At 39.2% G+C, this 25,754-nt stretch overlaps 1 protein-coding gene across 4 annotated transcripts in view; it reads left to right on the top strand.

Moving 5' to 3' along the window:
* Positions 1-25,754, top strand: part of NOX4 (NADPH oxidase 4) — a 110,855-nt gene that overhangs the window by 64,886 nt on the left and 20,215 nt on the right. For all 4 annotated transcript variants that reach the window (XR_010026707.1, XM_063148831.1, XM_063148828.1 and 1 more), the window contains one exon: positions 24,168-24,287. Coding sequence is in view for 3 of the 4 variants with exons in the window: in XM_063148831.1 (XP_063004901.1) it covers positions 24,168-24,287 (120 nt within the window). In the remaining variant the exon portion in view is untranslated. The remainder of the gene's footprint in view (positions 1-24,167; positions 24,288-25,754) is intronic.

The following is a 25,754-nucleotide window of genomic DNA, read 5'->3' as shown; positions in this document are numbered from 1 at the left end:
CTGTCAGGGAGCCACACTAGCAGTGATCTCTGCAGTCTTTTGACTGGTGTTGAGGAGAAGCAGACACGCATTGCAAGCACGCTCAGCTGTCACTGGGGGAGGTGGTGGTGGTGGTGATGGTGGTGGTGGAGCACAGATGTTGAGTTGCCTGGATCAGTGTCTGATGGAGCTTTGTTTCTCTATTGACGCAGGTAGATGTTTTATCAGGCTAATCCCCATTCTTGTCTTCTGAGATTCCATCATTGATGGTGACAGATTCCCTTGAATTTTAACAGGCTTTCAGAGGAAAAAAGCACTAGGAAACATTTTTTTTTCTGCCTTTTTTAGGAGTATATGTTTGCCTATATCCCTAAAGGGATTTAAAGAGTAGTGTTGAGTGTTAAGGAGGTCTTGAATGTATTGTGTATCCTGGACAATAGCTCTTCTTTTTCCAAGTGACATACCTGAGTGAAGCAATAAAAGCTCTTTGCTGTTTTATCTGCTGGAAGCAACAGTCACTTTCAGCTTGAACTGAGGCAGTGAAGGGGAAAGAAGAAGAAATAGTCCTCACATTAACCCTGACCAGAATGAGCAATGAAAGAATGCTAGTGCAGGGTGGACAGAGGGGGGAGATGGAAGAAAGAATGTATGTAGACAGTCCTTCAATGATGGTGAAAACAAGCACAGTTATTTATTTTAGTTATTATTGTTAGGAGGTTTCTGAAATAGATTAGAAGTCAATGAAGCTAGGTTTCAAATCTCTTTAAATCTGATAATACAATTTTTTTTTAAGAACAGACAGTTAGAGAGACTGAGTGCTGAAAGCCAGTCACCTCCTTGCTGTGAATACTTGAAAATAAAACCACTCAAGGATAAAATCCTGATTCTGAAAATGACAAAATTTTGCTTTGACTTCAACGGAGACCCAGTTTTATCACCCTAAATTTCTTGTTTGCATTGTCCATTGTCACTATATTACTGGAATACTGTGGAGGTACAATATATGAAACAGTGGAAGGCGCCTTATGTGTATGGATTGATCTGCTTGTTTCATTAGGACTTCCATGAATTATTACTTTTCTCCATCCTTTGGAGCCCTGGCAGTATTATGCTTTACTTGGCTTAGATTATTTCATTTTTGATATGGACACTGTCAGACTGGTCTGAGAAACCAGTTTGTTGTCCTTCCTCAAAGAACAGACTTATCTTTATATAAATCATTCCTAAGATGTTTGACTTTCCATTTCATTACATTCAATTTATTGCTAGCATTCTTGGCAAAAAGTCTACTAACAATATTACACAATGTCAGATTCATGGGCGAATGAGTTGTCTGTTGTCTCCTGACAGAAGATGTGTTCAACTCTTCAAAGATCACAGAGCAAATATCTTGTATGGAGCTCTGCTGCTCTTTGAAGTTATAGTGGCCTTGCATTCTCAAAAAGGATACATGTTTTCAGCCATGTTACTTGGGAAGATTGACTGCTTCCTCTAACATATAAAAGTTGGCCAAATTTTGGCACCTAAGCAAAAAGAAGTTTGCATATGTTCTTCAAAGCAATGGATTCTTGTTTATAGCATCATTAATTGGTGCAAATTTGTTCACTTGTTACAGAAATTTTTCATATATTACAACCCGTTTAGAAACTGGTTGAACGCTATTGACTTATCCAAATTTCCCCAGGGGTTGACTTTTGAGCAAGGTACTTGAATTCAGCAAAGTAGAAAACCTGTTTATCTTAATAATATATTTTGTCTTATTCCCATATCATTTTTTCACCTTTCCTATTCTCATTTTCTCCAAAGTGTCAGTTAACAGAAATTAAGGTAGTGAAGAGACAAATCTCCTAAATCAGTGTCCCTTCATGACTTCAGCTGAGCAGTGGTAGGTTGTACTACATTAGGATCTGAGTAGAAAAGCCATTTTAATGAGATGTTGTCACAAGGAACAAACTGGAGCTTGTACTGATTAAAGAAATCCGAAGAATATTGAAGGTTAAAAATAGAAGAGAATTTTTAGTAGTGACTTAGCTGAATAACTTGACTAAGCAGGGCTTAGTAGGTAGAAAGGATAAAAGTTTTCACATATTTAAGAGACAAATGTCCAAAGGAAGGAGATTGGATAGGAGGATGTTCAGCACCACTCAGGATATTCAGAATCATTGCAATAAATATTAAAGGCTAAATGCGCAAACTGTAATCCATCAACGTTTGGAAGAAGTAGAAACCTTGGTGTTCTTGCCTGAATTATGTTCTTGTTCCTTTATTACATTAGGACCTGAACTCTTTCCCAGGTAACAGCCGGATAATTTTGGGTGCATCTTGTTCTCAAAGATGTCCATGCACTGGAATGTCTGGAAGAAGTTTTCTAGAATATGCATGGACATTAAGTTTTCTAGAATATGCTGAATTTTCTGGGGTAGATGTGTCAAAGAAACTTGCTTTGCCCTCCTAAGTGATGGAAAAATGTGTGATATTTTTATTGTCCTTGTGTTTGCCTGAGTTTATTTGGACAGCTTTGGCTTAGCCAAGGAGCCAATACCTGCTCTGGCAAGCAGCGGATCTTACAAATATCAAGTCTTATAAAGTCACACAGCCCATCAGCTTGACTTCTTGATGTATCACTGTGTGCCCACACGGCATCATGAGCACCAGTTCTCACTGTGGCCTGTGGGCTGGGACACAGCGCTCTGCCAGCTGGTGGGACAGCACGGGGTTGCAGAGCAGAAGGAACTTGGCTGTATCTTATGCTTCAGTCCCATGCCTAGAGTTTTTAAGAGTTTTTAATGAAAACACACTGTGCTGCATGTAGTTACATGTTACAGAACTAGCAAGAGCAATCTAATCCAGGCAAGTCATTTTGATACCTCAAGTGAATAATGTGGTTCAGGAATCAGATGTGACCAAATACCCTTATACACTTAATCTGGAAACTGACCTGTCCACAAAGAGAACTATTTTGAGGGGAAAACCTGTCTCCTTGCTGACACGAAGCCATTACCATGTCCACAAGGATTCACATTCCTGAAACTAAGAATAAACCTGCAGCTGTGGACAGCCAAATGGATTGGAGTGCAGAGCTGCCTGGGAAAACCCTCTGCATGCAAAACAAATGACAGACATACTGCAGCTCCGTCCTGCTCTCCCTCACTCCACAAGCCTGCTGAACTCACTGAGGGGAGTTAGGCCAACACAATCAGGTCTGTCAGCAAACCAAACCTTTTCCAACAAATCTTATCCCGACTCCTTACTTTTCAAATGAGCATTACAGCCCCTGTATATCATAAAAAACCTTTAAGGGTTTCACATTTAGCACATTTCTGCAGGAGCTTCTTTCATTTTGGTATCCACTTCATGCTTTCCTTTCTTGTCCACTTTGCTGATGTCATTCCTACATGTTTTGTCCACAGTTTCACTCATAAAATACAAGAACTGCTAGAGTGCAGCAAAGACTACACAGGATTGCTCCTGAAGAAGGCACTATGCTCATTAATTTGGCTGCAGGTTCCAGCATGTGATAGGGTGATTGGTGGTAGCAGTGGCTTAGGTTGCTCCATCCCTGCTGACTCCACTCTGCTCCTGACTGCCTGGGCTGTGTGCACAGAGGAAGGATATGCAATTGCCTTGAAGTGCCAGGGAGAAGTGCCACTTGTAGTTGGGCCTGATAGTGTCAAAAGAAAAAAGCAAACCCTAAAGAACAGAATGATAAGAAAAGTGGTAAAAGAAGTGCAGGAGTGAGAAATTAGGTTGATGGGTGAATAAGGCTGGAGAGAGGCTGACATGGCACAAAGCAGCACTTAAAGAGAGATGTGCCAGAAATGCTACTGGCATTACAGATTTTTAACAGTTTTTTTTCTGTCTAGAAGTAACTTGACAGTTCAGCCATACTTTATATTTTCAAGTTAGTGCTGAAATCCTCATATAAATATGTGAGGTTTTTTAGAGGGATTATTTGCTTCTTTTTTTCCCCCTTCAGAAATACTTGCAGTCTTCACTCTTATCTTCTGTGGGTTTGACAAAAAAGTTTTTGGGTGATTCACAGATTTTAAGAACAGAAGGAGTGGTTATGTTCCAGCTAATTTGAGTCCCTTCTTAACATAAACCATAAAGAATTACTGATAATCCCTGCAGCAAGTTTTTCCACTCAGCCAGAGCAGGAATTTAGAATCAAATTGAGATGTTAAAATCTGGAAAACTCACAAGCCTTTAGATCAGCTTGTTTCACTTGTCAGTTTCTTCACCTGTGATAAATTTTTTAACTTCAGTTTCGAGTTTCTGCCATCTCACTGTACCATTTTCTTCTGAAGAAGAAAGTCCTGTACCATCTGAAATGTCACCTCCATACGAAAGGGTTGAGATCAGTTTAAAACTTGCCCTTATCTTGAACAAAATAAATAATAATTTCTTGCAGGGTAAGGCTTGCTAAAGAGGTCTCTCTCCCAAAATCTTAAAACCTTTCAAAATTTTTCCCACTTACTTTTAAAATTAAGTGAAATAAACAAAAGCAAAAAGCGCAAAAGGAAAAAAAGGCAGGAATGAAGAAAAACAACATTTTGGTGACTGTTTCCATAATGTGCACCAAGAGCAATAACAGCACTTCTTTATAGAATAGGGAGACATTCTAAACTCATAAATTTGGCTGTATAAGAAATAAATCTTTATTATTTAAATAGAATGACAAAGTCTTGAATTTTGGAGAAACAAATGAACTTAAAACCTATCATATATGATGAAATAATATTCCAAATGCATTTACTTTTCATCAGTCATAAAGTTACAAACCATTCTTTTGCATATGTTCGCAGTAAATTAAGGTAGTCTTCTTGTGTATGCACAAAAATGCTGGTAATTTTCACATAATGAAAAATCCCAGAAAATACAGTTACTTGATATATATTTATATGTATGTATCTTCAAATACATATTTCTGAAGGTCATCTTTGAAAAGCTGTGGTGAAATTTCAGCTCAAACAAAGCTAAATGGTGTTATTCAATTCTCATCATGGAGAAGTCTAGACAAATAGACGGCAGAAAGTTAGTGCCCTCCCTAAACCATTGTGTCTTCTGGTTCACAATTATTTATTTTAATGATAATGGATCTGTGGCAATTTCCTACAGCTTGAGATCTGAGCCAATAAAGAGATAAAATTTCATAAATAATACCCCAGGAATAAAGCTTATGTCTTATTTGCAGCTGTCTTGAGAACATTTTTCTTTTTAGAGGAAAATAATTTGTGTCTAACACAAGACAGTAGTGAGATATGGCTGCTGGAAGTGATGCTTCTCAGGCAGTGGATCCACTGAGATTCCCTTGAATCACAGATTGAAACGAGCATGAGAGCAGCTAGCAGAGCATGGCCTAGAAACCTAGTTCAGTTTGTATTAGAAACAAAGGCAACATCTTCCCTGGTGTTCTTCAAGGGGAAAAATCGTGACCTATGTGTTCATCACTGAGTCTTTATTGCAAAGGCAAAGAGATTTTTAATTTTAAAAAGAGGTGGAGAACTTTTAGGGAGTGGTTTTCTATTAAAGGCTTCCTGTGAAGTGCTTTACAAAAGATGTCCTCTTGTTATAGAGGAAAAACTGAGGCATGGCACTCTGATGTGAGGTACCAGCATCATCCGGGAACAATTCTCCTTGGGATGAGACCAGAAATAGAAATCAGGTCTTCCACAGTCCTCTCAGTTGTGTGCAGTTGGCTCTCTCATCTGAAATAACATCTATCCCCTTTTCCGCTGCAAAAACACGTGGCCTGCCCATATTGCTGAAATCAGATGGGAAGGTGCCAAATGAAGGAGCCTTTCAGAAGTGCCCACACAAGCACTTTAAATGCTTTGTGTGGCATTGTACATGAAGCATGAAAATTACTGGTTTTGAAATGCTCCAAGATTTATTTCAAAATGCAGGCTAGAAGCAAACTATCTCCTCATCAGTCTGTGGCCTCAGAAACCTGAGCTTCAGAGAATTTTGATGACTTGATTAAAAAAGACACTTTGATGACTTGATTAAAAAAGAGACCTGCTTAAGGAGGAATGACCTTTAAAAGAAATTCAAGATGTTTGAGAAGAATATTTTTATGAGATTAGGATTTTGTCTCTATTTTCTTTTTTTTTAAATTTTTTTTTAGTGTGGCTTTTTGCAGAGATAACACCTTTTTCTGTAGAGTATACAAACCAGTGCAAGGCTGAGCTCCATGATAATAAAACCTTCATTCTAATTAAAGTCCATTTTCCTGTCATTAGAGGTTTTTACAAAATGGAAAGAACAGTATCAATGGGATAGCTGGTAGCTGTTCATTAAAAAGAGCAGTCATGTTACAGGAGTAAAAATGCAACTATTGGATCTAAATTTTTCTGGAAGTGAAATGAAAACAGAAAGAAAGAGGACGGTAATTCATAGTGTGCATTACATATTTGAGCTCAGATTCTACAAAGAATTCGTGTGGACCCATCCAGATAATATCAAATGGGACCAAATCAGTATCTTGAAATATTAGGACTACACATTAAACTAAGATATGGCTCATAAATTCCTCGAGACATAGTCTATATTTTTTCAGAGTACCAGTACAGTACTGCAGTAACTTGCAAAACAAAGAGACTTTTGATCTGTTTCCAGTAGCCTTGAGTTCATGTAAGAGCAGCATAGAGTGAACTAGTCCCCTTAATGTCAAGGGGAATTTTGCTCCTATCTTCAACAGGGCTCAGATATGAAATCTAAGGCGCAAGTATAAATCTTTCTAGGTAGAAAGATGTGAGGGGAAAAAAAAGAGATTTGTGCAGCAACACGCATGCAAAAGGGAAGCTCCGTGTGCATATATATTCTCTTTTAAGTAGCAAGCATTCTAGATGCTACTTGAACTTACCAGTTAGTTAGTTAGTTAGTTAGTTAGTTAGTTAGTTAGTTAGTTAGTTAGTTAGTTAGTTAGTTAGTTAGTTAGTTAGTTGTGGCTCATTAATAGGCATGAACTGTTCCATGAAAAACATTGTGGTAATCCTAGTTGAAAATGGGAAATGCCTGACTGAGAATAAAAGATGATTAAACCTTTCACAACTTTTGGGAGATGAAATCATTGCTTTGTTCAAAGTGAATGGGGTAAGGCAAATCATTAGAGCTGGTTTTCATTTGGCTATCTGGGAGTATGAGCATGGTTTTTGATAAAGCTTGCTGATTAATTGATACATACATATCTACTACTCAACAACATCATGAGATTGTGAGGAGTTATCTGCCACCGGATATCTCAAGGGATGTTTTTTTAAAACAACTCAAACACAAGTTATAGTAGTTTGACGCTGAAAGTATTAATGAGGTTCTTTGATTCATTATGTAAGAGAGTTAAAATGATCCCTTCCGCTCTTATATCCAATTTTATCATAGTTTTAAAAATAATGGCTTATATTAGTTTAAAAAAAGTAGTTTCACAATTACCATAGTTACAGAAATCCAAGCACTAGGCTCTGGAAAAGAAGAGAAATAAGTGCTAAGAAGTTTTGGTTGTTGACAGTAGTAATTTCCTCCTGGATGCATCAGTCCTGTGCAACCTACTCCAGGCAGGGGTTGAACTTGATCACCTCCAGAGGTACATTCCAACTCCATCACTCTGTGGTTCTGTGGTTCCATGTGACTGCGGGTAAAAGGGGACAGCATCATTCATTCACTCCTATACGCCTACCTGCACATTAGCATTTTTATTTTTGGCACCATTCTTTCAGTGAGGGACCCCAAGGCTGTTTTCTTTCATACAAACTGTTAAAGGAGGCAGTTAGTAAGTCTTGGTGGAAAAGTGAGAAAAGAAAGATTCCAGCTGTAATAAGGGCCAAAATAGACTATGTTACGCCACTAAGCATTTGGAGGAAAAAGAAAAAGCTACCTGCCATGTTGTCCTTTGTGTTTCATGTTAGACATAAGACATAAATGTACTTCCTGGTCTTTAACAATGGTAGCGATTTATCAACACTCTTTGCAGTTCTGGCCATTTGCCAAATAGGTTTGAAGGTGCAGGTAAAGTGTGAGATAAGCATTTCATGTGTATCACAAGTGTCTCTTTATGCTTTAATACTGCTGAGGAGAGGAAAGCACAAACATTCAAGACAAAGGACACTGTTAGTATTCTAGTTTTGCATAAAATGGGCAAAGATGGTTTGTTCTTTTCAGGACATGAGCCTGGTTTTAAGTTTTAGCAGCAATTTGGTGCAAGACACTGGTGAAGTGGTTTAATTCTGAGTGCCAGGCTCTTTAATGTATACGTGAGGGAGACACTTCACATTTCTTTTTCGTGAAAGTTGTTGGCCTGTAAACTCTTGGTGATAATCAGAGGCAGCAGCAGGCCCATGTTGATCCAACAGCCATTCCCTGTCTCTTCAGAGAAATATATAGGAGACCTGGGCTGTGGGATGCCAAGAGGACCACCCTGAATTGAGCATCCCCAAATATACACGTCAACCCTATTTCATGGAGGGAGCTGTCTCAACTATGAAGTTGTAAAAATTGGCAGTGGTAGAAAAGCTGTCTCATCCTATAGTATGTTATTATAGATGTTAATTATCCTCAGTCATGAGGATAGGAGTTGGCTGCTGGTTGATAGTGCCCAGTGGGCCAAGCCTAGCCCCAAGGAAACTTCTTCTGTGACCTTGTCAAGTGGTTTGAAAGAATCATAAGTGCTTTTGAACGGCCAGACAGCTAGCAGCTGGAAAACATTGCTAGCAGCTGCAGGACTGCAACAGTCGTGATATTAGCTGCCAAATCCTTTCTGATTGTTGCCTAATCAGCTGGCTGAGGCTGCTCACAAACCGAGTTGGAGACTAAAGCAGATAAGTCCAAACACAAAAGCTGTTTGAGTAAAAAATATGTACTGGTTTGTTGGATGTTGAAGATAAATTTGGTGATATTCAGAGTTTCTGTTTTTTTCTTTTAATAGAAGAATCTTGTGGGTTACACATTTGCAGAAAATTATTACTCTAAGCATCTGCACCTAACATGAGGCATCAGGTGTGTCAAGTGAGGTGATTAATGATGCATTTCTGTTGTAACAACAATGTGGTGACATTTTTTCTTCCCTTAAAGCAATGAGAGAAGGTGTATTATAGACACCAACCAGAAAGCAAAGATGTGAAAATCATTTGCTTTAGAGCCTAATAACTTTAATATAATACTTTGCTTTATGTCTTAATTATCCATTGCTGTCAAGGTATCTTTATAAAACAAGGTTTAAATTAAATTTATGTGGGGTTGAAAGTCATGTAGAATCAAACTCTCATTTAAAATAAAACATTTAAAACTTTCTCATTCCCCCAGGAGCTTCTATAAAGCAAAATTGCTGCCTACTCCAAAAACCCCCACAGCATCAGGGTCAGTCCTTTTACCTCAGGTCTGCTTCACCAGTATGAAAATTATAACCTATATTACAAATGTTCTCTGTATTCTCTCTAGTTTCAAAAAATACTCAATAGTGGCTTATGAAAGCAAAATGCCTGAGAGTTTCCAAGGTCTTGTTTTCCCTCTGCATGGTGCATCATGATGTTACATAAGGATATTATAGCTTTGTATTTCCACTCACTGTATACTGTGTCTTCAATATTAAAATAGGTTTTGTAGGTACATTAGTGTTGGTGATTTGTAATACTCTTCAGGTTTAATTAGTTCCTCTTTTAGACAAATCACCTGAACAGATTGAATATTTTTATTATATTGAACCAGTTCTGAAACTCTTACAATATATTAATTTTTTTCTTTTACTTGTATGGATAGCTGAAGTTTCCTAAATAATATTTGAAATGCAGACATTTCACAGTGGTTTCTTCAAAATGAAGGTATTTGCATCCCTTCTCAAAAGACTTTTGAAAGCTATTTTTATTTTTTTCCCCTTGTGCCTTATTTCCTAATATTGTTAGGGAAAATACAGCAATGGAAGTGGCTGTTAGCAATTTTCCATCATGTGGTACTCTTTTACCACAACTAGCAAAGAAATAGTGGCAGAACTGAGCCATCCATTTTCTTGTGCTTCAACTTGGACAAGGTAAATCATGTAGGTGTAATGTTATCTTGTGAAGGAGTCACAAACCTGATGTTCTGGCTGTTTGGGCATCATGAAGATGAAACTCTGTGATCTTAATAATACACCAAGAGTATCTCCTGCCACTGCAGTTTTCAAGGAAACCATCTCTAGGATTTTAGCACGTCACTCCATGAGTAAGAGTTCGAAGTGCATTGGAGAGATCCCACTCACTTTCCTCAAATCTAGGAAACTGGCACTTCATTCAAGCTGGTATAAGGTAAACTCTGGAGTTGTGAACTGAACCCGGGCTTTCCATAATTTTTTTAGTATAAGCTGAAAGAAAGATTAGAAAGTACCAAAATCTATTTATTAGGGTGATGTAGTGAGCAATTCAGTGTCAGCAGTTTAGTGCCAGTGTTTCTGAGTGCTGCTGTCCTGAAGGATCACTGCTGGTCTGTAACCAGTGTAATAGTCACTGGTTACATATTTAAGTTATGCCAGAGTGAAATGCTGTGCTGCTTTCTATCCAGAAAGAGCAGACTTTCTGTGAAGGGCAATTGCTACATGCCAGCCCCTTTGTCACCCCTGTTTTGTTCCAAGGAGACAACATGAAATTCTGCATCAACTCACGTGTGTCAGGCATGGCTGCTGAACTGAAGCAAAAGGAAAAAACTCTACTATAATTCATTTTCTGAATTATGGGAAGGGAAGGGAAGGGAAGGGAAGGGAAGGGAAGGGAAGGGAAGGGAAGGGAAGGGAAGGGAAGGGAAGGGAAGGGAAGGGAAGGGAAGGGAAGGGAAGGGAAGGGAAGGGAAGGGAAGGGAAGGGAAGGTCAGATGTAACTTTCTGTTTTGTGCACAGTCCATACATTACATGGAGAAAGATTCCTTAGTTCAAAAGAGCAGGTTTACCCTGTGGGATCAGCAGAGCAAAATGTAATGAGCTTGTTCAGTGACACAGGCTCTAATGGGAGTCTCTGGGCACTGCTTTTCTGACTGGCAGGCCATGTTGGTATTGATGGACAACCTCATCTCCCTCTATTCTGTACTAGGAAGGAGAGTTGAGGGGGAATGTCTTGTTCATTTATTTGCGAATTGCTGTGTCCTGATGAGAAAACAGGCTGAGTTCAACAAGTCTTCTTTTACACATGGTTCCATTAGCATTTGAACATCTTAATTCCAAGATCTAAGTGCAGCAGAATGGTTGTCCCTGGAGCTCAGCCCCTGCTTCCCTCTTTTCAGAGTCAGCAGAAGCTGAGATGGGGAACTTTCCTAGCTTTCACTGCTCCATCTGTAGCCATGCCTCGCTGTCTGAGAGCATAGTTAGTGTGCATCTGTATACATTTTGTCTTTCTGTTGTTAGATGGCAGTACCTGGATATGTAATGGTTGATGGTTAACTTTTTTTATACGTGCATATTTGCACAACAGCGAAGGAATCCACTTTAAAGAAGCCATGCAAACAGGAGCTATCAAAATCTGATCTATCTCTCTCAGTAATTTTATAGCAAAATAGAGCAGGTTGGCTGCAGGCAGCTCTTAAGAGCATCACTTGCATTTAAGAAATCCATTTATGTCTGCAATGGCTATTTCAGCTGTTTGTGGTCATAGGCACCCCCCCACCAATTTAACTTTGCTTTTAGTTATTTGGCCCTGCACTCAGAGTCTGGCACCAGTGAATAGCATGTGCACCATGTAGAAATGTTTTGGCAATTATGATCCAATTAGGTTTAGCTTGTTCCCTTGTTCTATCCTTCTTGTGATATCCAGCAAGAAGACTCATGGCTGAGATATTTAGCATCTATTAATAAACCAAAAATATCTCAATTTTGCAGAGTCTGGGGTTTGTTTATCTCTGTACTGAAGGTTCCTTGAAGAATGAAACTTCAAGGGAAATTATCATTAAAACTGCTTCACAGAAAAATATATATTAAAAGTAATTCTAAGTCATATATGGTTTTATTGTCATTGGGCCACTTGTGTTAAAAACCCCCTGGGCACTCAGGTATTTGAACACTGTCATCTAAGGTTAGCTAAACTGATGAAACAGGATTAACAAGGAGATAACAAGGATGATGGCTTTATCCACAGTCATCTTTGCCCTTTCTTTAATTTGTTTGCCTTGGCAAGGCTTCTCCAGTGAGACATGAAGCTATTGCTTATCCTTTTTTAAACTGTCAGGTCACATCTGAAGATAAACGCCATCAGTTGGGCAGATGGAAACCATAAAACAAATATCTAGAAACATTCCTTTGTGTAATGTTATACTCCTTTCCTTTTACTTGCTCATTAAAGATTGTGATCCATTTATTGATGAAATTTATGACCACCCTTACAGGATATTTATGGATCTCACAAACTTTTAATGAAGTCATTTTTGCAATGCTTGTCTCTGTCTGAGAAATACAACTATTTCTGTCTAACAGGTAGATACTGTCACAGTGTCAAGCTGACTTGCCCAGGTTCTCCTAAGAAAGGTATGACAGAGACTGGGTCAACCCCAGCACAGCACCTATGCTGCTGCATTCCTCCTATCTCTTTTTGCTCTTTGTAAATTTCCTACACCAAAGGGGAAGTCGATTAGGGATCTTTAGGCATTTTCACAGTAGTTGAAGTGATGTCAAAAACATTCACTGGTGGGTTGGTGAATGGTTGATATATGCAGCCATCAGGAAAAACAGTAATGCAGTTTTCAGAATCTCAGCGAGGATTCAGAACCAGACAACCAGACAGTATATTCTGGACAACCAGAAAGTATTCACTTGTCTGTCCAATTTTACCTTTACAATTTGTTTAAAATACAGGTGTTAAGGGAATCCCTAAACAGAAGCAAACTAAGTGATATGGTGGAACACCAAATCACTGATCACAGCTGATGGATAAAGAGAGGTCTTACAAAGATGAGGTTTAGTAGATAAACAGAACCTAGAGGGCTGGAATTTCATCCAGTCTGTACTACCCATGTCCTATGGCAAAAAAGCTCTTCCACTAAAGCTAATTTACTTTTATAGTGTATTTCTGTCTGATAATACACCTTTTACTCCTGCAGAACTAAATTCTGATATCACGTAGTTCAGTGGCATTTTTGCCATTTGTTTTGTACTGGAATCAGATTTTTTTTCTATAGAGAATTCAGCAAATTATTATCTAGATAAGAATATAGCACAGTGTATTAAATGAAGAAAAAGTCAATGTTGACAGGTGGGAAGCAGCAAATAGTTCTTAAGCAGAGAGCTTTAAAATGAGTAAGGTATCAAATAGGGAGCAATTCATCTTGGGATGTGTTCTTTCAATATATCAAATAATGAATGATAAGGAGGGAGATGTAAACACCAAGTTAATTAAATCCTCGGATGATATTGGACCAGGGAGGATAGTGTATATCAGAGCAGATGGAATGAAATTTCTGAATCATCTGGCAAATTTTAGGAGATGGATGGAAGAAAAGGAAGATGAGTTCCAATAGAATGTCAGACAGTTCATCAAAAGAGAAATTGTTGAATAAGAAAGACTGAAAAGGGGAAACTGTTAGGCTCATACTTTATAACAGCCTTTTGTCTTTGTGTATTAAAGTGAAATATTAGAATCATATAATCATTAAGGTTGGAACAAAACCTCCAAGATTTTAGAGTCCAACCTGTGACCAAACATCACTAAGTCAACTAAATTATTCCACTAATGTAGCGCCTTGTACATTCATTTTTTGAACACTTCCAGCAATGGTGACTGGATGTCACCAAAGTTTAACCGCCCTTTCAGTGAAAAAATTCTTCCTTATGTCCAACCTGAACTTCCCCTGGCAGAGCTTGAGTCCATGTCCCTTTGTTCTGTCACTGGTTGCCTGGGAGCAGACTCTGGCTACAGCCTCCTTTCAGGCAGTTGTAGAGAGTGATATGGTCCCTCCTGTGCTTCCTTTTTTCCAGGCTAAACACCCCCAGCTCCCTCAGTCACTCCTCATAGGACTTACTCCAGACCCTTCATCAGCTTCATTGCCCTTGTCAGTCTGGACTCATTCCAGCAGCTCAATGTCTTTCTTGCAATGAGGGAAAAACAAAACTGAACACAGGATTTGAGATGCAGCCTCAAGTAAAGTTAAGCATTAAGCTAATTAAATTTAAACTAAACCCTATCTCATGGCGGAGAGTTCTGAGAATGTGTTGCTTTCTGGTTTCACCAAAACAAAGAGCATTAACTGAAAATGTAAGTGACATTCTGGAAATTACAGTGGATAAGCATGAGAGAGATGGGATTGAAAGTGTGAACTTCTCCTCCTCTGTGGCTGGTCAACACTGTCATTTGAGATTAAACCTGAGACACAGTCTTGGGATCTGCATCTCACAATGATGACAAATATGGTGGGGATTAGTGTGGAGGTGCAAGACACTGATTTTGTGCAAGAAGTCTCACATGTCATTAGTTGTTGTGTATAATGACAAGACTAGTCACACCCAGTGGTGTTTCTCTGTATATATGCACAGCAGCTTCAGGGGTCCTGGTCGATAGGAGCTGATATTGAACCTGCAGGAGAGGCCCCTTTGGCTTAGACCCTGACTCTGTGCCAGAGGTGTTAATTTTGCTGTGATGGCCAGCCTCTGTTGTGTTCAGTCACCTTGTCTTACAGCAGTGTCTCACACCCAGTGCGTTGTAGATCTCAGGATATTTATGAAAAGTGAGGGTGGGAAGGGTTAGGAAAAGCATGATGTATTTGCAGTAATTAAACACTAGTCCCGTATCTCTCTGTCTCTTACCAAATCACTCACCTGTTTTGTTTGGGATCACCTGTTCTCTGTAAGCTTCTTAAATGTAACTCAAAGAGAAATGCTAAAAGGTAAGGCTCTGTTAATATGAGCACATAAAAAGGTAAGAGCTTGAAGGAGTTTAAAAATTCAAGGGATAAAAATTTCTTTATTTTGAATAACCTACGGCAGCTGCACAGAGGCATCTTTGTATGTCTAGAAAGGTAATAGCAATGACACTGCTACCTATGAATAATAATGTCATTATACAGGGCCTTGGCAGGACTGAAACTGGAACACTGCAGACAATAATAGGCCATTCACTCTGAAAAACAGAACTAGAAATAAGAAGCTGGAGCATAGTCAGAGAAAAACAAAGAGGAGGTCAAGATAGTCAGGACTGCATTGAGCTCATCTATGATGTAATGCAGTATATTTTCTGGTAGATGATAAGCTTCTGCCAATGAATCTATGTACAGACTCATCTGTAGGCTTCTGTTGACTTCAGAAATTCCTGCTCTAAGTTGGGTGATCTCATCCTTACTCTGCCATTTTATTCCAACTGTATATGGTTCAATCTACTGCTGGGCAGGTGTTCTTTCTTTACATTTTGGCCTTGCCAGTTGTCTGTATCCCCTTCCAGATAAGAGACTCTCTGCCTAAGGAAATGAGCATGTCTGACCATCAGTGAACATCTGGAAGCCATCTGAAGTTGCATTATCACTATCTTGCAGACCTCTCCAACTGTCAGAGGCATATTTAGAGAATTTCTTTCTAGGCTTTCTGGCAGCTAAATTCAAGCAAAGATACTTTACAGACCCCAAGCCAATAATGACTTGCTTCATGAATCTGCCCCGAAGAAAACCTAGTTCTATAGGCACAATCACTGGTCTGTAGAGGATGTGAAGCTCATGGAGAACATCAACATCTTTCCTTAAAGGAAGTATAGCCAAGAGAGGCATTGTTTTAAAAAGAGAGTTTTCCAGATAAAAGATTGGCTTGTGACTGGACAAAGGCACTTTGTTTACCCAATGTAAAACCCTAAGACAGGAAAGAGTTTGCAGGAGACATGGCAGATTTTTCTAGGGATTGTATTACATTTTAGATAGAATATTTGTGTTTAGGTTTAATATGTATTGAGGATTCCATTTTATTACAGGAGTAACTGCTTCATTCCAACTGCAGAATTTGTTGTGAGATTTGCCTTTCTGTGTTTTTTTTCCTTATATTGTCTTAATTTTGAATTCTTTGTCTCTACTTAATCCAGTCCAGAGAGCCTGAGTGGGCTGACTTTGGAGAGAACTGTGATATGCCCGTCCTTGTCTTCAGATTGATCTGCTGGCAGCTGTATCTGCCAGCACTTCAGTCAGCTGCTGCTCTCTTCTCCTTTTGTTTCTGCAGATACCTAGCTAGGATTTTAAATCCTGTGCTTTGTCATCCTTGTGATTTGCCAGCTTTTCTTTCCCCATCCCTAAGGTGTATGGGAGCTTGACTGGGAAAGCCTATGGCAGTGTGGATGTTAAACTAGAGCGGTCTTTTTTCCCCAGGCCACTCTATCCAAATAAGTATTTTGCCCTTTGGTATAATATGTCCCCTGAGCATATCTGTTAATAGAAAGGAGCTGCCAGGGGTGTGAAACTCACGTATGTACTGTCTGGCTTTCCTGAGTCCTGATCCCATGCAGTTCTCCCATTCTTACTTCAATGGAAAATACCCAAATCCTGGCTTGAGGAAACTGCATTAGACTTCCAGTGCTGGTTAATATGTAATAATTAGAGATGCAAAAAACTTGAAACAGCATCTGAAATCTGCAGTGTGGTTGCATCAATATGCATCAGTATGGAAAAGGGTCAGACGTCTTTGGTGATCTTGATACCCCCGTACATTCCATTCCTGCTTTTTGACCTCACTCCTGCACTTGTGCTGTACTGTGTTGTGCTCTTCTCCAGGAGGCAGAATGAGGATATTTGTCCCAGGAGAGTGCTGCCCTACATCTGTATGGCCCTTTCTCCAACCACATCCTGCTCTTTCTCACAGTGTGTTAATGCAAACAATGCTTGGCTGTTGCTACCAACAATCCTTGTTTGGCTCCACAGCTGTCCATCCAGCTGTTGCTGTTTACACCATGAATATTAGCCACCTTGCCTTCCAGGCTTCTACAGAAACTGATGCTGCAGGTATTTACACTGGTGTGGAGACAAGGGATATCCTGTCTCAGTGAGTAGCATTTACCAAGCGAGGAAGAGGACCAATATTGGCACTGCTTCCATGCCATCTGTCACCTCTCTGAGATGACCACCAAAGGCAGCAGTATAAGCAACAGAAAGCTTCCTATAAATATTGAAACAGGCCAAAGATAAGTATTGAAGTGTGTTACTCTAAAGCAGAAATACAGTTTGCAGTGAGATAAGCAGATAACTACTCTGTCAGTGAATGCGTTGTGGAGAAATATGGCCAGCACACTCTACCTCATCGGGGTTGCTGTTCTGCAGCATTTTATCACTTAATGATGTAACAAATAAAATTTCAAAAAGCAGGATGCAATAGGTGGTACAGTCATTACAAATGCTCTACTTTAATTTTTTTTTTGATTACTTTTTGACTACTTCAGGAAAAATTGGTAGGACATGAGTTTATAGAGAGGAAAGGCACTTTACTAAATAGAAATTGAAATTGGTAAGGAAAAAGGTGTACAACGGGATTTCTTGTTATAATAAAATGAATTGTGTGTTCTTTAATCAAAGGAATACATTTTGAGAACATTTTGTAAAAATGACCTTAAAAAGGTTGTCATGGAGAAGAATTAATGCAACATTAATTAAGAATATTGACCCAAAAAATTGGTACAGAAAGTACATGTACTTTCAGAGAACAAAGTTGCCTCAGTTTGTAATTATAGTTGAATGTAGCTCTCATAGTGATTTTATAGACCTTTTTAATGGAGTAAGTGAATGGTGTAAGCTGTTGCTTCTCTCCTGTAATAGTCAGCAATAAGTAGTCAGAAATATGGGTTCTCCATAAATACTTCAGGCAATATTTAGATAATTTTATTCAGTTTGGAGGGAATTTAACTTGGTCTGAGAGGTTGCTTTCAGATTGCTGTGGGAGTAATGAACAAGGAAGAGCCATGTTTATAAGGGTGTCCATCAGAGGTGCAAGTCTGTTCTTTGTTGCCACCAGTGGTACTTCAATCTCCATGTATTTTTGAACTTCTCGTTCATAGTTAGGTTCTTTTCTCTCCTCTTCCTCAGTCCTCTGTTACAAGTCCAGCTCCCAAAAGGTAATTGTACAACTTTTGCTACTTTAGTGTTCCAGCCCACTCCAGTGGAATCTTCCTGAACCTGCACTGTGTGTCATAGAAATGCACAAATCTCGGTTTGTGATTTACAGGAAGAACGTTATCCATATGGGTGCCTGCTCAGCTGTCCCACTTTCTTACCCCTATCATCATGCCTTCAACATACTTCCTCCTGTTAAGGATGTTGTAGACCTGGAAATGCTTCTGTAGTCACCTCTGGGCCCTTGAGAGTATAAAAAGCTGAAAAAAGGTGATTTTGTTTTCTCTTGCCCAGTCAGAGAGAATTAAATGGAACTGAGATATATTAAAACTAATGGTTCTTATAGGATTCTAAAAATAATAATGAATTAGCAGGTTTCTATTTGAAGAAAATTTGGTGCTAATTAATTCTATAGTTTTTTGAGTCATCCATGTTGTTACACTAGCGGATCAAGGACTCAGCTTCTGTAAAAAAGAGAAGGAAACTTCTGCAAGCTCTAGTATATACTGTAAGAACATGTTTGAAGCTGGAAGGAAAAAAATGTGAATAAACAACCAGAAATTAAACTTGATCAGTTTAAAAAAACCAGGAGAGAATGGCTAATGAAACCTGAATTAGAATCATAACCCTTTGCAGTCCTGCACAAAACAGTATATAAAATTAATTGGACCCACTGGGTTTTGCAAACTTACTTGTCTAAGGGGCTGATCATTGCTTTAATGGAAACATCATCCTTCACAGTGTCAGGAGAACACATGGGAATCTCTGATCACACATGCCAGATGTCACATTTTGTGACACTTTTAAACCTTGAAAAGTTGTTGTAGTTTTGGAAATCCATAAAAGCAAAGGATAGCGTGCTTTGTTCACTAGTGGTTCTTTTATAAAAGGCTATTGGTACTGAAATGCTGTCAATAATCAACTCCTCTGGTAAAATGGTGTCAAAGTGTATACATATAAATTAAGGCTTAAATAATGTTGTGAAGTATTGTATGTTGACCTCATAAAACAAAGTGACTACCGTGATTTTTGCTGCAGAAAATATTTTAAAATCTTTGATAGTAGTAAATGCAGCTTCTTTGAAAAATCATATCATTTGTTGTAGCTAGGCTTTTACTGAAAAAATGTGAATTGAGCCTTGGACTCCAAAATGTTCTAGAACAGTGCAGTAGTCCATTTTGCTTTCTGCAGACAATGAAAGATGGTCTCTGATACAAGTTTCAGATTTGGATGGCTTCCAGCAATTCTTCTCTGATCTCTGTTCTGCTGGTGCCCTGAAGAAGGAGTCATGCATCAGGAAGCCATTGTGATAGACAGAGCCACACTGCAGAGAGACAAACCAACTTAAACTGGAGAAACAGCAGATAACCGATGGATACAATCAGCAAAATTCAGGGAAACAGTGGGACAGGACTGATCCAGAATATGACTGAGATACAGGGAGCACAGCAGGAGCCTGTTTTCTTAGATATCAGAAGAAAGAGGAGTCTTAAGAAGGAATATGAAGGGAGATAATGAGATAGCTCTGCAGATGTTTACTGTGATTCCCTCCTAGGCATGAAGGAAAGTGTGGGAGGAATATGGAGGCGCTTGTTTGAATATTTGTCATGTGGGGGTGGAAGCTGATAGTGTGGGTTATCGGAGAGAGATTATTGCATCTCTGGTGCAGCAGAAGAACATAAGGAAACTGCTTCAGCCATCAGACAGTCAGTTCCTTGGAGTTCATCAGTACTGAGATGTGGTTTTGGTAGGACAAGTAAAAGAGAAGAACAAGCATGTGAGAAGAGTTGTTTAGTTGATCTCATTATGATTTTGGAGAATGTCAGTGATGTTTTCCTAAGGAATCAGGAATTCAGCTCCATTAGCTTTATTGACTGTGTCTTATGACTGTATCCAGAACTTAGTGTGCTCACACAAAGATACCTAAATGTGGATCCAAGTAAGAACTGAATATCAAGGACATAACATCTCATGCTGCTGGTGTAAATCCTTCTTCAGCTGACATTGGTAAGAGCTTTGCCTGAAACCTCAGACTAGGATTTCACTTTTTGTGCTCTATGCAGTACTTTGTATCCAAGCATTCTGTTCAGCTTGCTGATGATGATTCTTTAATTAAAATTTCCTACGAGCTCTTGATTTAACTCCCCTATCCATCTGTTTTTGTACTAATATCCCAGATAATGTCTTACAGTAGCTCCCAGAGAGCCTAGTAAAAAAACCTGATAACATCATTTACTGTTGGGTTGTGAAATGCAATCAAAGCATTATCTTTTCTAAGGGCTCCTACAACCTGAAGTAAAGCATGGCACTGAGAGCCAGGTCCAAGAGGTGTGAGCAGATGTCTCCACACATCACTATGCATTTCCTTATGGAAAATAATGAATTGGATCTCAAAAGTAGTACAGCTGCCTGTGTTCATGAGACAGTTTAAGGGCAGCCCCGTGTTATTGCAGTAGCATTGCCCAGCATTGGAACAAGCTGGTTTAGTGCTTGTTGGGCTATTTTGGTACCACTGCACTGTAGAATGGAAGTGTGCTTTAAATAGAAAATGTCTGTAAGATGCTTTTTAATAATGTGCTCTGCTATTTTTTCTGATGTATTCTATTTTGAAGAGCTTTTTTTTCTCTATCTAAGCTGAAAAATTGTGCCACAATAATAACTAAGAGCACTCCTAAGACTGGAAGTAAATATATGTGAAAAGAACAACTTGTTATTTGAATAAGTTTGCCTGAAGGGGCAATTTCTAAACTTCTAGTAAAATTCCATTCCCTTCCTTCATGTTAATTAAATAAAAGCTGGGAGGATATGAGAGCATAGCATGGTAGTGTGATATATCTGGGCCACAGCTCAAGAAGTAAAAAGTCATCTTACCCCCCTTGTCTTTTTATTGAGCGCTGTGGTATTTCATTTTCAATAAGGAACTGCATTTATGCAAAAGTTTTCTGTCCTACCAAATGAAAGCAGGAACATGTTGACAGGAAACAAAAACTGCATAATCTCTGCAGAAGTCTATGACTGAATCACTGCTCTGTTCAACCCTGTGCCATTTGATATGGCATCAGAAGGTTTCTTGCTTCCACTGGCCTGAATAAGAAAAGGATAAATGACCACTGCCATTCAGGCATCAGGGCCACATTTGTCTCAGTTATAAATTACGCCCCCGTAGTAAAATGGGATTAAATAGTGCATGTTTATAACCTCCAACAAAATCTTCTAGGGAGATCATGTTATGCTTGGAATCAGTCTTTTCAGGCACTCTGAGTGGTGGAGTGGGTTAACACAGTAGCAATGTTTCTCCAGGTTTTCCCCCATTTCTCTTTTTCACACTTGGAAACAGTGACTTCTGGCTGCTATGTGCTGGACCACATGCAGACACAGCAGGAGGCCCTTGGCTTCTCTGACTGCATCTGCTGTCCAAGCAACTGCTCCTCACTGCCTCAGAGGAAGACACAGTGGGCAAATAGAAATATTTTGCAGGCCAGATGGGGCTAATGGACCACAAACTGGATCATTCTGACCAAAATTCATATTTAATTGCAGGTTGTTTCTTGAATTTCTGGCAGGCACTGTGCTTGACTGGTTTCTGGTGACCAGATCTAGTTTTGCATTTTTCCACTCCTGATCATGTCAGTATTATTCAGAAGCACTCAGACTTTCCAGGAATTTCTAAATCCCTCTGAGATCAGACATACATACATACATCCAGGTAGTCCTCAAGTAGTGCAGTTATGTTAAGTGGCACTCCTACAATAAATAAATGTTGTCACATCCACTGGGGTAATTTCTGGAAAAACGTGCTCTGATTGTTTTTGTTTCATTAGGTTGTGTTTTTCATTCAAAATGTTGGCTTTAGGTTTGTGTTTCCAAAGGAAAGTTAATGCTGCTTGTCCAGAATGTAAGGAATTTCCCTCAGGCCTGTGCTTTTGCTCTTCATACCTTTAGGAGCAATTCTCTAGATTTCACCAGCTAGGTGGGGCTGATTAGGGTAACATGTATATGAAGCTGGCTAGGAATGACAGGGTTGCTGGTCTTTGTTATCCAGTTATTTTGGGGTTTTTTTTGTTTGTTTCTTCATTTGTTTTTGACATACTCTGAAATCCCCAAATTAAATCTCTCTTACATCTGTTACATATACATCTGAGATCCATAACATTTGTGGACTTCTTTCAGAATATCCCTTGGACCAGGTTATTTCAGTGTTACAACCTGCTTCTCAGCATTTCCCGTGTTGCTTATTTAAATAAGAGCTGCTCCTTTACCTCCTCTGTCAAACAGTGCAACTTTTAGATCTCTTAAAGCAGCTGCTGCTGCACTCTGCACCAGCAGTGGTATCATGTCATTAGTGGAAAATAAAGCCTGGTTAAAGTGTTATGTAAGAGGAAACATTTAATGAGCAGATACTTAAAGTTCTGTTTACATTGTATGCACATGACCAGTGAAGTTTTTCTTGGCTGTATTGTGTAAAACAATATGTCTGTCCTAAGTAAGGAGTGAATTTGTTTTTCTAATATTCCCATCATGGTGGAACTAACATATATGACATTGCAAAGCTTTGAGATTCTCCAAGAGAACGTAGAATACTATAGACAGTATAAATGCAGAAATAAGAGTAAGCATATTTAGGTTGAAGATGGTTTAGTTATAAAATGTGGTTGCTTAAAAACATTTCTAATGCCTTCTGATGATGTCTTTGGCTGGGCGAGTGTCTTCTCCCTTTCTTTCCAGATAGGACATCAAGTATGGAGTTGGTAAGACAGGACTTAGTTAAAAATCAGCCTTCAGATCCATCAGAAAGTTTGTAGTTATCTGTGTTCAATTAAGGCATCCAGAAGAAGAAGCCTAACATATGAGGCATATCAAGCAACAATAGGAAAGGGCTGGAAAAAATTTCCTAAAAAGGACCATATTGGCCGAAGTTACCCAGACAAGACATTGTCTTGACTGGTAAGATGATGCCAAGGGTCAGACTACAAAACAAAAAGAAATGAGATCAGACTGAGAACTTAAGTTATGGCTAAAGTCCAGCCCTCCAAAGGAATTAATCAGATGAGGTTTGGATGGCTTTGTCTGGGAAAGATGTCTTCTCTGCCTTTAATTCTCTGGCTGTTGTTATAAAGGAGACTCTTAGACCCTTTCATTAGACATGCAGTATGTGCAGTTTGGTTGTGCAATAAGTACCAGTGTGTGTGCATGAAACTGATGTGTGTTGGAGCTCCTTAGTGGACTCAGGCCAAAGCTTGCTCTTGGTCAGCAGACCTGGGGGCAAGTACTGTTCCCTGAGCTGCTGCACACAGTGTTGGTCCCACCATACTTGGCTGTGTTCAGCAGTTACCTCCATAAAACTGATCCAGTGAGTCAGTCATACACAGAACAGGCCTTGAGTAAATGTCCTGTTCAAGTTCTCTTTGTAGCAGTTTCTAAAGATGAATCTGTTACTGAGGTAAGATATGCAGTTGGTTTTCCATAGAAAATGAATAGAGTGGTAGAGTGTATGAAATCTTACAGCCCATAAATTTTGAGCTGTCTATGGGTGACCTTCCTCAGATTATCAGCACTGTAGGAAAGATCTTGTAGGAGGCCAAACTTTTGAAAATACCTAAAGCTGACTTTTAAATTATAGTCAATGTACTATCCAGTACTACCTGAAGTGTTAAAAATGGGTTGGGAATGGGACACAATCTTCTAAATAATCTTTAAGATCAAGTGGACAGAATAGTTACAATAATGATAGGTATGAGTCAAAGGGGAAAAAATCAGCAGTTTTTCTCCCTCTTCAGAAAATGTGTATAAGATGCACCTCCTAGGCAAGCCTAGCCAAACGACTTCATTTCTTAGTATGACCCTCCAAGTCATGGTTTCTAGTGCCATTTCTTTGTCCTCTAATACCAGACAAAATAGGAAGCCATAATTAAGTCACCTCCACTTGTTGAATTAAAAAATAGCTTGTCTAATCATGGAACATGCCAAAAGATTTGAGGTAACAGTTTTTCTTACCACCTGTACATTCATTTCTGCCCACATAAAGTTTTCCAGGAAAAGGATTTTTACGTTCTGCATCTGAAAACTAATACAAATTTTAAAACAAATTCCTTGTAGGGTTTTAATTCCAGCTTGTTTTTCTTTACCTTTGCTGATCTTAACAGCTTCCTCTAAAAGTGTGATTTTTGCTCTTTATGCAGACTGTATGTGGATGGACCTTTTGGAAGTCCCTTTGAGGAATCCCTGAACTACGAGGTCAGCCTCTGCGTGGCTGGAGGAATTGGGGTTACACCATTTGCATCTGTGCTCAACACATTGCTGTAAGTGAGCTTAAGCCTTTAAAGCCATTTTGCCCCAGTTTACAGCAACAATGAATGTTAGAAAGGCTTTGAGTGTCTTAAAAATCTTCCACGGGCATAAGTGAATGATTCCTTGAAAAGAGGTAGAGGACTGAGATGTCCCTGAAGGGTATAAATCCTCTCATACCTCTCTGTAACCCAAAGTGTTGTGGCAGGGATGCACCTGAACTGGGACAGTGTCACCAGCCTCTGTATCCTGCCACCAATCAAGCCTGTGATTAATCTAGTCACAGCCCTTTGGCAGGACTTGTTCCCCCAGTCCCTTAGATGAGACTGCATACTGCAACAGTTTTTGGGAGTCAGACAATTGTGATAATCCTTCTGCTGGAAATGCAGGACCAACTCTCCTGGTTAGACTTTTTAAATGTCTAAGCTTGAGGTTTTAATATAAGGTGATCAGTCTGAATTCAGATAGTATGCAGATGTTTAACTTCATTTGAAAAGTTTAAATTTTAGGTATGCATTTTTCTATTTTTCCTTTCTTGTTCCTCTCTCTATTTTAAAATTTCATTTTAATGTAAAGCCTTTGATATTCTATGCAGATTAAACCTTCCACCTCTTGTTTTTCTGTCACATTGACAGCATGGTCCCCACTAAATCTTATGCTATGTGAAATAAACTTCCTTTTATGATTGCTATTGATTTTATTTATATTTGCTAGAGTTATTGATTAAGGGCTCCAGTCACAGGTTAAGTGAGTGTATCAAATGCCCAGTACAAACAGCCAGCCAAAGCAGCAAACCTTCCCTGAGATGCCATCTGGCTTTGGGAGGGCTTTACAAGGCACAGTTAAAGCATTTCTTGCAAGATGAGCATGCCATGGTCAGCTCTAACTCTAAAGTGAAGTGTGGAGTTTAGGTGCTGTACACATTCTTCTGTCCTTAGCCTGGGCTGGACCTGACAGTGCCAAGTGCTGCTGAAAGTTATTAACCTTTTGGGTCTCATGGTGCTGCAGCCCCCAAAGACAATTTGAGCTCCCTCATTTTCTTTCTGTGAGAGCATACCGATCACCTTCTCAAAACCAGGGTGCATTTTTGCTGAAAGCCTGGGGCTCAGGTGGATAAAATGGCTGTTTTCCTTGTGATGGATTATCCCTGATAGTGTTTAGCAAAAATGTCATGGAACACAAAGATGGGCCAGCAGCAGGTAATTGGATGTTTATCTCTAATGTGTGTTAGCCAAGGCTGTAGGAATTCTCACAGACATTGCAAGAAAATGGTAGCTTCCATTTTGCAATGTTCATTTATCTGCATAAAGCCATAAATTGACTTCCAAGGAGCTAATTCCATAGCCTGGCTTTTTAGCTGCTCTTCCCTTGTGCACTGTACAATATACAAGGGAATCATTCTGGAGAAAAGTAACAGTCTGCTTCCCTCCTCAGTATTTAAACATCAACAAGACACTGGTTTAGTGGCTGATCTGTGTGTG

Source organism: Melospiza melodia, chromosome 2 (assembly GCF_035770615.1).
Source record: "Melospiza melodia melodia isolate bMelMel2 chromosome 2, bMelMel2.pri, whole genome shotgun sequence".
Lineage (NCBI taxonomy): Eukaryota > Metazoa > Chordata > Aves > Passeriformes > Passerellidae > Melospiza > Melospiza melodia.
The sequence above is the reverse complement of the archived record's forward strand: the minus strand, read 5'-3'. Positions and strand labels throughout refer to the sequence as shown.